The sequence below is a fragment of the Delphinus delphis genome, chromosome 12, assembly GCF_949987515.2.
Source record: "Delphinus delphis chromosome 12, mDelDel1.2, whole genome shotgun sequence".
NCBI classification, from domain to species: domain Eukaryota; kingdom Metazoa; phylum Chordata; class Mammalia; order Artiodactyla; family Delphinidae; genus Delphinus; species Delphinus delphis.
In genome coordinates this window covers 9518321-9536219 of record NC_082694.2, presented here as the reverse complement: position 1 = coordinate 9536219, position 17899 = coordinate 9518321, and the positions used below count along the sequence as shown (strand labels likewise).

Sequence of the window (17899 nt, the reverse complement as noted above, 5' to 3'; positions counted from 1 at the left end):
GGGAACTTCAACTCTATTTTACCCTCATAGAGTTATTTTTTCAAAAAAAAATAATTTTAAACTTCCAGAAAATTTGCAAGAATAATAGAGAACTCCTGTATACTTTTACCCAGATTTACCAATTTTTAACATTTTGTCACATTTATTTTACCAATCTATTATTTTATTTTTCCATTCTCTCTGTCTCCTTCCCTCTACCATAACACACACATTATTTTATCCTGAACTGTTTGAGATTAGGTAACATCATGCCCCTTTGCCCCTTGATACATGTATTTCTCAAGAACAAGGGTATTGTCTTAATATTACCACAGTCAAGTTATAAAATTCAGGAAAGTTAATATTATATAGTTTTATCTATATATTTCAATTTGGTTAATTATGCCAAGAATAGCCCTTATAGCATTTTTTTCCTCCAGTATAGGTCCCAATTCAGAATTGTTATTGCATTTAGTTATTTCTCTTTAGTCTGCTTTAATCTAGATCATTCTCTAGCCTTTTCCATCATCTTTCATGATACTGACATTATTTAACAGTAAGGTCAATTATGTTATGGAATGTTCCTCAATTTGGGTTAAATTAGATTCAGGTTAAGTGTTTCCAGCCAAAATGTTATGTGATATCATTGATGCCACATCCCTCTCAGGGCAACCTATCCAAAGGCACATGATGTCCAGGTGTCCTCATTAGTGATGTTCATTTAGATCACCTGGTCACTGCAGGTGACTATTTTTACCCCTTACAGAAAAGAAGGCCAAATAGAGTTTTGTGGCATGATATTCACTGATGACTCCTTTTCTGATAACTTTTGTTCAAAACCTCCTAAATGTTTTTAATGAAAAATAGCTTTAAAATGTATCTGAGCAGAAGGTGGCTTTGGAGCGATGGGATCAGAGCATCCATTGCTCGAGGCCAGGTCTACACTGGAGCAGAGCTGACCCAGTTGTTGCTGCCATCCTTGGGAATCAGGGCAGGGATTTCCGTCTGGCTAACTCTATTCAGGGGTCAGTGTGGATTCACTAGTTGAGGAAGGATTGCGTCGTGCAGAACAGAAGGGACAAGCTGGTAGCCTGGCTTATTAGGATGCTGAAAGGCAGGGAGGCAGACACACTTCAGAACCTTATTTTAAATCATTATTTGTAGGAACTGGGTCATCCTTCCCATTGTTTAGCAAGAAGCAGCATTTTATCTCAGGAAATTCAGTGACGAAAAGTCTGGGTTGCAAGATTTCTGCACTATGTCGTTGGAACAAGTTATAACGGAAGAAAAAGGTTGGGGCGGGGGAGGACTGAATACTTTCTCAGGGGTCATGATTTAGGGTCAGACAATCCTAAGTTTTTATTTATTCGAAGTCTGCCTCTTGCCTCTACCAGCCGTGTGACTGGAATCACTGAAGTTCTCTGAGCCTGTTTCCTTATCTTGCCAAATGAGATTTAAAACAGTTAAACCCCCCGTAAGATCATGGTGTAGATTAAATATGATAATGTACAGCATCTTGAAATTGGCAAGTGTTCATTACCTGTAGAGTATTTCTATTATCTCCTCTTGGGAGATATAAACAACTCACCTGGGGTCCTCACCTGGGGGTAGAGGGAGCGCTTGCAGTTTAAAAACTTTAACAACAGCTTTCAAACTTTAAGAGCAATTTGAAAAGGCAAAAACCAGCACAGTGCGCTCTAAAGGAAACCTCTGAGACTAAAGAAGAGAATGTGATGACTAGACGTGTAGGCTGGCATTCAGTGGAGGGGGACAGGTGGAGCGGACGCTTCTGGTGGAGCAGAACTGACGCCCTTTTCAGGAAATGGGATTCGAGCCGGGCTGTGAATATCGGAAGGTCCTTATAGCCAGAGGTTAAAAAAAAAATCCGCTGTCCAGCCTGAGAAATTCCTGTTTGGAGCGAAGATTGAAAACCATTCCTGCTTTTTTCGCCAAATGAACTCACCCATGCTGTCTGCCTAGACTGTTTCTTCACTCCCCTGACCTCTGGGCATAGGCAGTGTTTTTGCTGAGGGTCTCAACTAAGGTGTGCCCCCTTTTCCCCCGCACCTGGGTATAGGAGAGCCCCCTGACTGAGGTGGGGAGGCCCACTCGTACCCAGGAAGATGACGGAGTAGAGATGCTTCTTTCTGCCTGCTGGTCCAACCTCCAGAGCCCAGTCCCCTAACATGGTCCCAGGAGACGTTTCAGAGCAGGAAACACCATCTCACCTCTCTGAGGCTGAGGGCAAAGAGAAGCTGCAGTGTAAGGGCAGCCAAAAATCGGAAGCTGATCTTGAATCAGGGCCTAGAAATGGTAGCAACTCCTTAATGAGGTGGAGAAGGGGTAAGTGCAGAGGCTGAGCCATGACCAAACAGGCCAGCAGCTCTGGGTCCTCCCGCCTTGGAGGACAGCCAGGTGTCAACACCGTGAGGCTGGTTCTAGAGTTAGATTGGAAGAAACTACACTGATTTCTGGAGGCGAACAAAGGTCCACATCTGCAGAGATTGGAACATAAAAGATCTGGTAGTCTAAATTGCCCGTCGACAGATGAATGGATAAAGAAGGTGTGGTACATATATACAATGGAATATTACTCAGCCATAAAAAGGAACGAAACTGGGTCATTTGTAGAGATGTGGATGGATCTAGAGACTGTCATACAGAGTGAAGTAAGTCAGAAAGAGAAAAACAAATATTGTATATTAATGCATATTTGTGGAACCTAGAAAAATGGCACAGATGAACCTGTCTGCAGGGCAGAAATAGAGACACAGATGTAGAGAACAAACGTATGGACACCAAGGGGGGAAGTGGCGGGGGGAGGTGGTGGTGGGATGAACTGGGAGATTGGGATTGACATGTATACACTAATATGTATAAAATGGATGACTAATAAGAACCTGCTGTATAAAAAAATAAATAAAATTAAATTAAAAAAAAAAGCAAGACACTAAGTGAGCTATCTTGCTTGTTATCAGAATAAAAGATGAGGAAAGAGATTTAAAAAAAAAAAAAAGAACTGGTAGTAACATACCAAAAGTCTAGGTCTAGCGGTCTCGAGCAGGGTTCGGCAGCCTTTTTCTGTAAAAGGCAGCCGATACATGCCTTAGACGCCGCAGGCCGTCCAGTCACACAGCTACTCACCTGAGGCAGATACCTGAAAAACTGCATCCCAGGTTTAAGACTGGATTCTGCAAAGTCCCAAAGGCTAAGAATTTGAGGAGGGTCCCACTGGCCAACAAGGTCATCTTGGCAGCCCAGACCTTTACCCCTGCCTGGGGCAGGGCTGGGGTCGGGGTAGGTTGGGATGGGCTTGTGTGCTTGGGGATGCTAGGATTCTCCTCAACTCAGAGAGGTTCTTCGTTTTCATAATAGGAATTCTTTCTAAAAAATAGTGTTCGTTTTCCTAATTAAAAGGGTAGAGTCAGTTTATGGTAGAAAATGTGTGAACTATGTGTAAAGAATATTTCAGAAGCCAAACCGAACATCTAGTCCAATAAGAAAACAGACAATATAAAGCTGGTTTTCATGTGTGTGTGGTGTTTTTTAAAAAAAATAAGTTTTCCCTTTCTTTGGCCATTTAAAACAAGACACCTGGACTTGAGATGAAAATCAGCAGCTGTTTCTTTGCCACCTGAAAGCACATAGGACTTTGCGAACGCCGGTGTGTGAGCTGGGGCGAGGATGCCGGGCGCTCACGCTGTGGGAGCCCAGTGGGACGAGCACATTTCTGTCTCAAACTAGGGGGTCCAAGTGCAGCTGTTACTGCCGGGGAAGTCAAAACGTCCCCCCAGTATTTATAATCCCTTTTAAGTGGGAAAATATAATAAATTTCAACTAGGATAAATGACAAAATATGTGAACCTTAACACCAATATTTTCTTTTCCTGTTACAATAATCTCTGCACGTAACTAAAAGACGAGAAAACTTCTTGCTTCCTTTTTTCTTCCTTTTCTGATTGTACATTTTAGGGACACTGTGGGGTGTATAATATTAGATGAAAAGCTGAGGATGAAAATTCATATTTCCTTTCACTTTCACAATTTAACAATGATTTTCCTTTTTTAAATTTTTATTGGAGTATAGTTGATTTACAATGTTGTGTTAGTTTCAGGTGTACAGCAAAGTGAATCACTTATACATATACCTACATCCACTCTGTTTTAGATTCTATTCCCATATAGGTCATTACAGAGTACTGAGTAGTGTTCCCTGTGCTGGACAGTAGGTCCTTATTAGTTATCTATTTTATATATAGTAGTGTGTATACTAACAACGATTTTCTGTCTCCAAGTATTATAGAAGGAAATATGACTAAAATAAATAAGGGAATCAGACGTTAGGAAGCGTCCAGGGAAAGGATATTTCTAGGAACAGTGTTCCCAGCAGGATGGCCGCTGGTATTGCTGGTTGAACAAGTTTCCATGCATTCTCTTAGCTTCCCAGCTCAGCTCTAGAGCAGAGCACGGCACTGCACTCTGAGTTGGTCAACCCCAGCAGGCATCATAGAGTATCCAGTGTTATCTGGTGGAGAAACCAAGGGGCACAGTGATGTAAGCAGGCAAAGTGCTGTAACTTAGCTTGACCAACGGGATGGGGCAAGCCTAAGGGAATAAGCATTGCCTTTCTGTTTTATTTTAAATGTGATTCCTTACAGGGGTTGTGAAGAAGTGTGTGAGCCCCACCCACGCGCTCGTGGGCTTCAGGTATGGCGACACCAAGGTCGTGCCCATCTCGTTCATCACACCTGTGGGGGGCGCCATGCCCTGCCCACTGCTCCAGGTACCTGCTCCAGCCATCTGTTCCTGGGCCCCCTTTTTTTTTTTTTTTTTTTTTTTGCAGTACCCGGGCCTCTCACTGTTGTGGCCTCTCCTGTTGCGGAGCACAGGCTCCGGACGCGCAGGCTCAGCGGCCATGGCTCACAGGCCCAGCCGCTCCGCGGCATGTGGGATCCTCCCGGACCGGGGCACGAACCCACGTCCCCTGCATCGGCAGGTGGACTCCCAACCACTGCGCCACCAGGGAAGCCCCATGGGCCCCTTTTCACCGTTCCTAGAGCTCTGGATAACAGTGACCCCTCTTCCTATGACCCCTTGCCTAGCAATTTCTTTGCTCCTGACCCTGATCTGCTAACGCCCTGTTAAGCAGCTCAGGACTGCACAGACCTGCTTGCATTGCCCTGAGGCTCTTGTTGCTTTACAGACAATGGATGGTCGTGGGCGGGAGTTGCTGTAACTGCTGGTGCTCCTGAAGCTTTCACTGCAGAAGATTATACTAAAACAGACTTAATAACAAAGGCAGAGGGAGCCCTTTCCTTGACGTTGTAGTCAGTTGATGCCAGCCCTTGTTGCCATAATGCAGTTACCCCTGAACATGCATTCCAGGGGTGAGCCGGGCTGACGTGTTCTCTTCTGCTTATAAATTCATCAGAGCTGTGCCGTGTCTGGCACATCCTCCTGTGCTATCCTCATCCCCGCACCAAGGCGAGAGTGTAGAGAGAAAACCCCCCAGAGCTGCACTGCTGCTGTTTCTTGGATAGTGTGAAGCAGGAGGAAGAGTGCTGAGGAGTGCTCGTAGGATTCACACTGGTTGTCTGTTCCCACCTCCCCTTGGGCAGACTTAGAGGGCACATGAGTGCACTTTCCCCCTGACCGTGAATCCTCTCCATCTGACAGGTGCCCTGCAGCTTTGTATGACCCTTCACAAGACTTTCTTTCTGCTGGAAGTTATCTCTTGGGACTTTTTCCCATGGACGCCAGGTGTGAGCTTTGGAACCACATTAAACCAATCTGCTCCTCTCCTCTGTCCCCGATAACCCTTCAGACACAGGAGGGCACTGTCCATTCTCTCCCTGGCCCTCATGTGAAACATTACAGCTTCCTTCGACCAGTCTTTGTAAGATATGGTTTCCAGACCCCTCACCATCTTGCTGACTGTCCCTGAGACCCTTGTCAGGGGAAGCCCTGCTAAAATGCGGCTTCCCCAAACTGGTCACAAAATTCCAGCTGTGGCCCAATGAGCCCAGGGAATTTTGGACCTAGCGACTCTTTCCAACCGAGGAAAAAAAATATGTATTTGAATTCTAGCATCAGTACTTGCTAGTCGTCTTGGGGTGTTTTAAAAGCAAGCTTATATGAATATTGTCTCTAAGATGGATAAGCGAAATATTTGCCGTGAAAGATGTTCTCATCTACAGGTTGGAGATTATGTGTTTGCCAAAGTTGTGATACCCCGAGGGTTTGGCTTCTACGTGCCCGCCGTTGTCATAGCGGTTCCAAATCAAGATGTGGCCGAAGATAAAGTCTACACAGTCTTAAAATGTAACAGCCGGAGAGTAAGTAGACTTTCACTCAGAAAAGAACATTCTCGCTAGGCAGAGAGTGGCTTCCTTTTACCCCTGCCTTTCTTCAGGCAATGCCTGGCTCTCTCCTGGCACCGCCAGATGTCTCGAAAGAGCGATCTCCCTGGCTGTTTCTATTCCCCCTGCACATCCACCCGCTGTGGTTAGAGTCCTGTCCGCTGTACAACACAAAATCCGCCTTTGCGAAGGTCGCCGTGACCTCCTCACTCCTCTGTCAGATGGTCTTTGGGGCTCTCGTCCCACATTTGGGGTCTGGGGAGGCTCGCACCAATTCCGGCTTCGTCAAGGGCCTCCCCAGGTTCTTACAGCCCCACTTTCTCTCTCTCTCCCTGCTGCTACTGCTGCTGTTCCCTCTGTATTTTTCCTAAAAGTTTTAGGAAAAAAATCATTATCAGTTTACAAATCTGATGATGTCACTTGCCTACCTGATGTGCCCCCTGTCCCTCACCCGCCCTACACACATGCGCACACACACACTTCTCGGCAACCTCAAGGAAAAGCCCAGCCCGACCCCCGCCTGACCCCCCCGCCTGCCCCGTGAGCTTGGCTACCAGCCCTATGGAAGGTTCACCGCTTCCCGAACACAGTGGGCTTTCCCAAGCCCCTGCGTTTTAACCCTTCCTGGACCACCCTCCCCATCTTCTTTCTGTCACCCGAAGACGCTGCCTGATCTCTGCTGAGGCCCTCAGGTTCCCCTGCACACTGTCCTGCCTTCCTTCCGCCCCGGCTCCCTCACCAATCTCCCAGCTCCTTAAAGGCAGGGACCGGGCCCTATCCATCTTTGCATCCCTGGTACCGCTGCTGGTGAAGAACAAGTTCTCACAATTGCTTTATGAGGTACTTGAATGAACGATGTTTTCTAATGGAAATAACATGTTCTGATGGCCCACTTAATACGCCTGGAAAATGGATTGGCAAGCGAAAAGCAGCAAACGAAAGAGTCGTGCTAACTTATTCAGCACTTACTGTGTGGCACAGGTACTAACCCAGGTGCTTCACACCTAGTGAACAGCTGGCTGCTCAGAACGCTGTGAGGTAGGTACTCTTATCCCCATTTTCAGATAAGGAACCTGACGCAGAGAGGTGAAGTCACACCCAGGGTGAGCGGTGTTACAGGCTTTGAACCCAAGCAGTCTGGTTCCGTGGCCTGCACTCTAAATGTCTGTGCCCAACTGCCTAGTAAACAGAACAAAAATATCTAATCAGTTCTTTTTTTTTAAACATCTTTATTGAAGTATAATTGCTTTACATTGTTGTGTTAGTTTCTGCTGTATAACAAAGTGAATCTCTAATCGATTCTTGACTGTAGCATGGGGTATGTCCATAAGGGAAGGGGTCATGGTGAATGAATTTTAGGATGAAGGGATGAAATGTAGGATGGATGAGTGAAGGCCGTCAGAGCCAGTGGCCGCAGGAGCACTGTATCCCATCCGACAGAATAAGAGGGAGAAAGGGCATCTTCTCATCAACCCAGGAAAAACCGCGAGAGATAATGGACTTTCCTGGAGCTGTTTGGATGACATTGAAGGAGCCTGGAAGGGCAGCGGGTGGGAAGCATCTCTGCCAGGTGGCCCTGGTCTGGGGACATCTACCAGGCAAGAGAGGAGAAAGCAGATCAAGGGACGTTTGACGAGATGCCTGTGGGTGGGTCCCAGGTGTGGGGAGAGATGTAGCCGGTGACCCAGGATCCCTGAGGAAGAGCCTCAGAGCCCAGGAAGGACCTTGCAGGTTACCCCCCTTGGCAGTGGGGCCCTGGACTAGACGGCATGGTCTTGGGGATGGATGCTGAGAACAGTTCTGATAGAAATTCTGGGAGACCCAGGGGCTGACAGTGGGACATACAGCGTGGGGTGGTGGTGATAGTTCATAAGTCCAGGAAAGAGATGGCCAAGGCTGGACTTAGGCTAGAAAGGAAGGTGGTTATATGAAGGTGTGTGTCTGTGTGTGTTTGTGTGCGCGTGTGTACATCAGTGGATGCACGTGCACACACACACACACACACACCCCTTGACAAATGGTGCACTTGACAAATGATCCAGGATGTGGAGAAATGACAGGAAGGACTCAATGATGACTTTTATTCAGCGTAAACTTATCAAGCTGGACTCTGCATTTACGCTGCCCGGAACAGGATAATGGCTGGTAGCTGTTACAGTGGGTTGAGCTTGATTAAAATTACATCTGAATTGTGGACATTTCTGATTTAAATTGAATGAACTCTTTTGGTATCATTACAGGGATTTTGCCCTCGGAGTGCACTTATTAAGATCAGCCAAAACAAATACGCCCTCTCTTGCGCTCATATTAAGTCACCCCCAATTCAGGAGGATTCAAAAGCGTAAGTGGACCCAACTTTCTACTTTCTGAATGTTATTTATATCTTGGCACTTTTAATCTGTTTCTGAGTTGAGACCCACTATCTCTACATACTTGGGGAGAAAAGCAAAGGTGGAGGACTTCCTACCAAAGTGCAAGTCTATGATGATTGTTCCTTCAACGTCACAGCTTTTACCTGCTGGTTATTTGTCTAACTTGTTCTAATCTCACATTCAACATTATGTATTTTACTGACCCTTCAGCAAAGCTTTCAATCCTGTCGTGACTCTGAAGGAATTATTTTCCTCTTATTTGTAAGGATTCAGGGTCTTCTAATGAAGCCTCACTGTAAAGCACAGGTTAGATTAAGTTGCACTTGGGACTAATCACCCATCACCTCTCCCTGTTGGGGGTGAGAGTGAGGTGCTGGCCCTGGCTTGCCTGTGCCCAGGTGAGTGTGGGTGGGTGGGTGGGTGGTGGTTTCCAGGGTCGACAGTAGGGTAAACACATTTTCATCTGAGGCAGCAGGATGGCTAACAGCTGGAAAGGTGGATTAAAGCAAAATCAGTAAGAAAAAGCTGAGGCCTGAAGAGCCGGCAAGACCAAGTCCATGGGGCCAACGAGGGGCATCAAAGTTGGAGTCAGAGCCCTGACCTTGGAGGTGAAGGTGGATTTTGAGCACGGGTTGAGCCGTCTTTGGGTGCCAACCTTCAATCTCCCAGTGGCCTCACCTTGTGCTTCATAAACAGAAACCACCAGACATTCTCTTCCTGCACTGCTTTCCTCACCTCTGGGCTTGTGGAAGCCTGGATCTCTCCCCCTGATGTCAGAGTCCCTCCTCATCCAATGCTGATCCGTCCGGCAGGCCTGTCCCCCCCCGCCCAGGTCCTTGCTCTGTGATTTACCCCTGGACTCTCCTCCCCTCTCTCCTTAGCTCCTCTCCACCGATTCCTTCACCTCTGCAAAACCCCCAAATTGCCTCATCTGTTTGCACGCACACATGCACGTGTGCACACACGATCCTAAATAACTAGACCTCCTTGCCTGCTGCAATGTGACCCAGCACCCTCCTCTCCCTTCGCCACCCAGATCTGAAACCGCACAACTCAGACTGGGACTTGAACCCACGGGCTGGGACTCGAATCCAGCCAAAATCCAGATTGGGAGTTGAACCCACTGTATTTTAACTGAGATCACACACCTGGTCTCACACACCTGGAAGCTCAGGTTCTTTATGTCGCATCACAGAATTCAGTGAAGAGACAAAGTGATAGGTAAGAAGTGGATTTATTTAGAGATATACACATTCCATAAACAGCTTGCAAATATTTCTCAGCTTGGCGGCACAAGTGCTCTCATTTCCTGAGGCCTCCTCCTGCCCTGAGGTCCTGCCATCTTCCCTAAGTGCTGAGGAGAGGAATCTTCCTCACGTGTAAATCTGCTCTTGCCCCTCTCCGACGAACCCCGCCCCTCATCCCTCTTCTTATCCTAACTTAGCCTTTTGTTGCCCTGAACCAGGCCTGCCTAGCTGGCCTTACTTCTCCCCTAGCCACTCCCCAACAAACATCCCAAAAGCCCCTCTGCACACTAACCATATTAAATTTGTAAACTAACCATTAAAAAAACTTGCAGTTTTTTCCCCATGCTGTGCTTTTTCAAGGCTCTGTACCTTTGCGGAGACTAAGTATCTCCTCCCTGGAATGCTATTCTTGCCCTTGGCCACCTGGGGAACTCCAACACTGAACGCAAGCCCTGTGTTCCAGGACTCCAGCCCTATGTGGTGAGGTGATTCCACTGCATCCTGTAGACGTTTTCATTATAGGAATTTTACCTTGTGTTGGGCCATGTACTTTCAGGACCATCACCCCTACTAGGCGTCAGTCCTTGAAAGCGGGGGCAAGGTTCTATCTGCTTCTAAATCCTGGTTGCCAGGGTCCAGCCCACAGGATGTACCCAAGGACTCTTTGAAGAATGAACCAGTGAACACACAAATACTAGGGGACGCCCAGCAAGGCTCCTTGAGGGGCATGTAGTTCCACAGAGAAGCTTCTGTTAGGTATGATTGTTGAAAATATATTCTACAATCCTCCAGTCTTTTTCTAGATGAATATATCATTTTAAATAAGAGCACTTTTGTTGTCTCAAAATCCTACTCAAGCAATATGATATCCAACTTACAGTACATCATAAAGGACTGTGGATACACGTGTCTAGGTATTGTCTAGGTACCATCTTCACTAAACTCAGTATTATCCATCACTATTTTAGAATTGAAATTCAGTTCTTTCTATGTTGAGAAAAACCTCTCCTTATTTTCTGCCTTAGTACTACCCCAGGCCTTATTTAAAGCTCTGCGGCTAGTTGCCTACCCCAGCTCCTGGGGCTTTACACAGCGGAAGCGTTCATTGACCCCCCCCCCTTGTCTCCCATTGTAATTTCCACTGTTCTGTTGCTCTAGCTGCCTCTCCGTTAGAAAGAGACTGCATTTAATTCTCCTAAGCAGAGGTCGCATCCAGCCCGCTACGTTCAGAGCTTAATCTGTCTGTTTCCATAATCAGGGCTGGTAGATGTGAGCACAGAGAATAAAGGCGTAGGTCTTATTTTGCATCTACACTGGGATTTCCTTCTGGTAGGTCCTTTCTCATCAGAAACTCTTTCTCACCTCCTTTCTAAATGTGCCACCTCCCTTTGGTTGTTCTTTAGTAAATCTTCACACTCTTACCCCAGATGAGACCATTGAAAAAAAAAAAAAGATCGTGGTGCTTTCTTCATGGGCTAATTAAAGAAACGTACTTTACAACTTCAACGGGACATCGTATGGCCAAATTTAATTTTAAAATACTGAATCCACTATAACCATCCATTGGGGGTTGGTAAGACAAGGGGTATATGGTCCCAGACAGCTGTGGACCAGGATGCCAGACATCCAGCTCTCCACCCTCTGCCCCTCCTCTTTTTCTTCCTTCTTGGGGTCTTCAGTTTGGGGTCACTGAGAGTATTTTCTGCAAGCCCCTCCTCTGGTTCCTAACAAGGCTGGTACACAGTGAAAGGCAGGAAGAAAAGTATTTGGAAGGTAAAGGGTTCAAGCTTGATTGAATATGGCCACAGCTGATACAAATTTTCATTTTCAATTCAAAATTCGACACAAATGATTCTTTTTTTTTTTTTTTTTTTTTTTTTACGGTACGCGGGCCTCTTACTATTGCGGCCTCTCCCGTTGCGGAGCACAGGCTCTGGACGCACAGGCTCAGCGGCCATGGCTCACGGGCCCAGCCGCCCCGCGGCATGTGGGATCCTCCCGGACTGGGGCACGAACCCGTGTCCCCTGCATTGGCAGGCGGACTCTCAACCACTGCGCCACCAGGGAGGGTCGACAGAAATGATTCTTGAAGACTTATAGCAAGGTTGTCTTGCAAAATATGTTACCCATTTTGCTAAATTCCAAATAACTAGTCCTTAAAGGAGAGAGTTTTAGTATTACCATGTTTGTGATATGAAGTCAGGTGAGGCTCTTCCAATTTTCTCGTTCCTTTGAAACCTGACGATTGCGTTCTCTGACAGCACCACTGAGAGAGGTGTGTCTGGTGGAGGGAAATGATTGCTCTTGCCTTGCCTTACCTTCAGGAAAGTCCCTGAGCTTTTTCTGCATTTCACACCATCAGAGAGGTCTGTTCTGAATGCAAATAGTCCCTAACCTGTCAGTAACTTTCTCCATTTAGAGAACACACATGTAATTTCTCCTAACTCCAAAAGGCAAGGGAGCCAGAAGGAATTTTCCTTCATTTTGGCATCCTCCCTCCTTGCCAGGCCGGAGATTCACAGCACGAGGTCTTCCCTGACTGCCTGCCCTGGGGTCCTGTTCACATCAGAAGGCTGCGGCCTCCGGCTCCTTCAGGGAAAGCGTGTTTGCTGGGCTTCATGCTCTGACTTCCGGTTTTCTCCATTGAAGGGAAGTGCCTCTAGCAGGTGTTGCTCAACCACCCACAGGTGGGGACCACGTGCTCCTCTGGGCAGGGCGCCTCTGGTGCCATGTAACTGGCAGGAAACCCCTCGCAGCCGAGCTGGAATCCATCCTCCCTTCCTTGTTGACAGAACAAGGCTTGGGCAAATTACCTTCAAGTTTCCTTTTTAAGAAGATTCACCACAGAGGGAGTTTGATTTCTTGAAATAATGAGCGACATTCTAAATGGGATCACAGGAGAACCAGATTGGACTAGTCATTTCCTCTGTGCTCCGGAAAAATCACTGGGCGTCTGAAGGAGGTTGTTGAAGACAAGAGTGTTCTTCCCTTGGTGCACAATTGTAACCGTGTGGTCTTGGGGATGTGGCTGGGTAGGGGAATCCTGGAGGGGAGAGCCCCCTCCCAGTGTTCTGATGTGGTGTGTCTGGGTCTGCAGCCAGCTCTTAATTCCTATTACACAAAATATGAGCCTCTCGTTACCTTTCTTTGAGCAGTTTAGCAATTTTCCATCAAGCTATTCGGATTTAGGACTGTGCCCCCAAAGGAAATGATAATTCCCATATTGTTGAACCCTCCTCCCCTTATCCACATAGCATGGCCTCACATTGCCTTCCTGACAGCAGGGATATTAAGTCATCGATTAAAACTTCAGGATTCAGTGCTGCCTCTGAGATGAATCACTCCCATCCTCTCACCCGGTCACTACTGACTGTTTTTCCCTTAGAAGGAGCTGTGCCTCTGGAAATCATTAAGCCTGTGTATGTCATCAGCTCCCTCGGTCCCTTCTGGCCAGATCAGGAGCCCCATTTCCTAAGGCCTGGAAAACAAGCAGTTCCACCATAACCCTGTCTGTGAGTGTCCTGCCTTATCCAGAGGGATAGGTGCCATTGCCTGGAAGTGTGCTTGTACTTGGGAAGTACTTGGGAAGAAGGCGTGCTTGTACTTGGGACAAGAGCACAGACAGTCATGGTGATTCATTACCCTGAGGGCCAGTGAGAGCCATCTGGATAGCAAAAACTGCCTTTTCTTCTCAGTCTCTCCTTTTTCTGCCCCTTCCGTTGTTAAAACTCAGGGTCCTCCTGGCCCTCATCAAACGTGTATCCGGTACCTACGCCAGACGTCCTCCTGTTCTTTATGTTCTAAGCTGGCCTTGCCAACAGAGACACACTTAGGGCAGAATAGACATGAGGCCTCAGGGAGCCAGCAAGAATACGGGCAGACCGACGATGCCCAGGTCAGGTGAATGCGGTGGATTTTGACCCAAGGAGAGCATGGACAGGATGCTCAGAACTCTTCCCCATAGCGGAACGAGCTGCTCTGAAGAGCCAGTGAAGGAGGGCACAGTGCCTGGCTCCTCCACGATCCCCTGCAGTGTTGACCAACTCTGTAGCCTAAAATAATTAATAGGGCACTAAATCGAATTCAGTTTGGGCATGAAATAGGGCAAAAGAAAGCCACTTAGCAGGGCCCTTCCGGGTGTGCTGGTGGAGAATGTCCACTGGCTGAAGTCGGGAGCATGGCCGCCCTTCCCCTTCCCACAGAGCAGAGTGAGGGCGCGTGGGGGGCCGGGGGGCGTGGATAAGAGCTTTCACATCAGATTCACACCTACCCTGCTCCCCCATCCTATAAGGGGACATTTCCTTGTGGAATATCTTGAACTTGGTCGACATCAGTCATTCTGGAGGATATAATAGGGTAGCCTAGCAGCATCTACTTGGTTGATGTAAAGGCTTTTCCTTGATCAAAATCCCGGCCCATTTTTATTCGAATCATGCTAACTTATACTGTTTTATTCTTATTCAAAAAGTAATGCATAGTTAATATAATTTAGGAATTAAAAGCAAAAAACAAAAGGAATATAAAAACCATCCGTAGTTCCACATTTCAAGAGTAATCATCATTTGCATTTTGATGTATTTCCTTCTAGAGTTTTCTCTGCTATTTTGCTTCTCTTTCCTCAAAACAGAAACCTTTGTTTCTCTTAATCATTTATGACAGTTGAAAAAAGACTTCTTAATGTGGAGAAAGTGGCAATTCTCCTGGAATCCATTTCTCTGAGGCAACTATTAAGAGACAGGTGTGAAGGTTTCCAGTCATCCCCCATATTCACAATCTTAATAACAGAAATGAACATGTAACGTACGTTCTGTTCTGCACCATTTTTTCTACTTAATATGTTACTTGCATCTTTACAGGACAAGGGCACTTCTTGTTTCATTATTGCCTGCCTCAAATCTAGTTGTCCAGGTGGTCCACCACTTATGTGACCAACCCCCTACTGAGGGAGGGCTGGACACACGTTGCTTCTCGGTCTTTCATGCTCTTCTTCCTGGGTTCCTTCCAAGATCATCTCCTAGTGTCCTTCAGGTGGGCCGCTAGGCCTCTCCTCTGCCTTACTCTTTGGGTGCCTTCAGTACACCCGGAAAACTCTCCTCTTCGCATTCCTTCCTTGCTGCTCTTCTGTCGGAGAGCTGAGAGGTTATAGACTGGACTGCGACCAACTCTAATATATGGGAAACAGAGAAAACCTCTGAAAGGCAATAGTATGTATCAACTTAGTCTCCTCTGGAGCAGCGTAGTGATGTGCGGGAGAATTGATGGTGGTGCGGTGGACAAGATTGTAGATTTCAAAGAACAGGGTTGGTGATTACAGTCTTGCGGCGTGATTTCGAGTCTCTGAGAACCTGGCCTCACAGAACTTACCCATCCACACAGGCGCTGGCCTTACATTTAAAGAGAATCCTGTTGGTGGCCTCCTGGGGAGCCTTTTTCCAATGCTACTGCTATTGCTAAGGCCAACTGTTTTATTGTAGTAAAATATACGTAACATAAAATTGACCATTTGAACCATTTTGAAGCATGCAGCTCAGTGGCAGTAAGTACATTCACGTGGTTGTGCTACCATCACCACCATTCATCTCCAGAGCTTTTTCTCAGTTTCTCAAATTGAAACTCTGCACCCATGAACACGAACTCCCCACTCCCTCTTCCCCTCAGCCTTTGGCAACCACCGTTTTATGTTCTGTCTCTGTGATCTTGACGACTCCGGGTACTACCTCATCTACGCGGAATCATAGTGTTTGCCATCTTGTGACTGCCTCATTTCACTCAGCTTGACGTTCGTCCACGTCACAGCAAATGCCAGAATTTCCTCCCTGTTTAAGGCTAAACAATATTCCATTGCGTGTATATATCCTATTTTGTTTGTTCATTTATCCGTCAATGAACACTTGGGCTTCTTTTACCTTTTGGCTATTGTGAATAATGCTGCTATGAACATCAGTGTGCAGATATCTGTATCTGGGTCCCTGCTTTTATTCTTGTGAGTACATACCCATAAGTGGAATTTCTGGATTATATAATTCTATTTTTAGTATTTTGAGGAACTGCCACACTGTTTCCCACAGCAGCTGTACCACTTCACATTCCCATCAGTGCACAAGGATTCCAGTTTCTCTACATCCTTGCCAACACTTGTTACTTCTTGATTTTTTTTTTCTTCTTTTTTTGGCAATAGCTATCCTAATGCGTATGAACTGGTCAGGCCAATTTTTTAATGTCTCTTGGAAATCACCTCCTGAGTCCTTGAGCCAGTCTTTGAAAAGTATCACATGTGGTGAATCTTGATCCTTTGAAGAGGAATTTGATTGATGAAATTTTCTGTTTAAAAGTAACTAAAAATCTTTTTCCACTCTGCTAATTTTTTTCTGGACAATTTCCTAAAGGATCTGAAGAAGCCATGGCAAAGTTACTCAGAGTGAAAGATGGGTGATCAAGGTGGCAGGTACTGATTATGGGACAAAATAAGGTTGAACAGCTGGTGTCCTTACTTGACCCTAAAGGCCCTGAAAAAGTCAAGTTCCCGAAATGGTATGCCATGATGGCCTGGCTGAGATGGGGTCGTGGTGTTCCCAAGACGCCTTCTTTGAAGGATGACACTTCTAGATAAATAAACTGCCCGATATATTTTCTTCTATTTTTTTATACCCTTTGACCAACATCTCCCCATTTCTCCCACCTCCCCAGCCCCTGGCAACCATCATGCTATTCTCTGTTCCTGTGAGTTTGGCTCTTTTTAGATTCACATATGAGTGGTATCATACAATATTTGTCTTTCTCTGTCTGATGTATTTCAGTTAGCATAATGCCCTCGAGGTCCATCCATGTTGTCACAAATGGCAAATTTCCTTCTTTCTTATGGCTAAATAATATGCCATGTATATCACATTTTCTTTATCCATTCGTCCATCAATGGACACTTAGGTTGTTACCGTGTCCTGACTATTGTCAATAATGCTGCAATGAACATAAGAGTGGAGATATCTCTTCAAGATACTGATCTCATTTCCTTTGGGTATATACCCAGAAGTGGAATTGCTGGATCACATTGTAGTTCTCCTTTTAATTTTTTTGAGGAACCTCCCTACTGCTCTCCATAGCGGCGGTACCAGTTTACATTCCCACCAGCAGCGCACGAGGGTTCCTTTTTATCCACATCCTCACCACACTTGTTATCTCTTGGCTTGAACATTTCTGTAGACACAGCAGCCAGCAAGACCAGGATAACCCTGATCTATCTCTCTCACTCTCTTTCTCTCTCTCTAGGGAAGACATGGAGATAAAGAACTCTACTCTCCTAATATGGCCAATCAAAGAAGTTAACACTGGGGATTTACAAGCACTAAGACAGGAGAACCCGAGAAGGAAGAAAAAGAAAGCCACCAAGAGGCTACCTCTCCAGGAGATGGTCTCCTCGGACTCAGATGACTCTTCCCATGGAAACAGGTCCCGAGAGTCCTACCCCAAAACACACCCCAAGCCCAGGCTGGGAGAGGGACAACATCATTTCTTTCAGGAACACCCTGAAATGTCTCTCAAGGATAGTGCACGTAAGATCACTCGCCAGTTTCCGGGCCAGTTTAGGCGCCAGGACAGCAAAAACTCTAACACCCTTAAGTAACGCTGACATCCACTTCCCCAGAGAAAGTCCCCGGCGTGGGGTCTAGGAGTCAACCAGCCACGCCGTCGCTGCCACACCTCCACCTCGAGCAGCCCTGCCCTGCCCTGCCCTTATAAAGCCACCCACAGCAGCAAAGCGCTGAGGAGCATCGCTGAGAAACCTGAAAGCAGTCTAGTGGCAACCATGTTTAAGAGAACCAGTGTTCCTCCTGGGCCGCCCTCAGCCACCAGACATTGTAGAACTAGCCCCTCTGCTGAGGTAAGGCCATGCTTCATTCTACCTCTGCCTTCCCCGGTTGTAACAAAGGTAGACTTCCCTGCC

At 46.5% G+C, this 17899-nt stretch overlaps 1 protein-coding gene across 1 annotated transcript in view; it reads left to right on the top strand.

Moving 5' to 3' along the window:
• Positions 1–17624, top strand: part of VWA3B (von Willebrand factor A domain containing 3B) — a 205646-nt gene extending 188022 nt beyond the window's left edge. Inside the window, exons 25-29 of the mRNA XM_060027679.1 lie at positions 4638–4762; positions 6177–6314; positions 8579–8679; positions 17224–17442; positions 17576–17624. Of these exons, the coding sequence (XP_059883662.1) occupies positions 4638–4762; positions 6177–6314; positions 8579–8679; positions 17224–17442; positions 17576–17624 (632 nt within the window). The remainder of the gene's footprint in view (positions 1–4637; positions 4763–6176; positions 6315–8578; positions 8680–17223; positions 17443–17575) is intronic.
• The last annotated feature ends 275 nt before the right edge of the window (positions 17625–17899 follow it).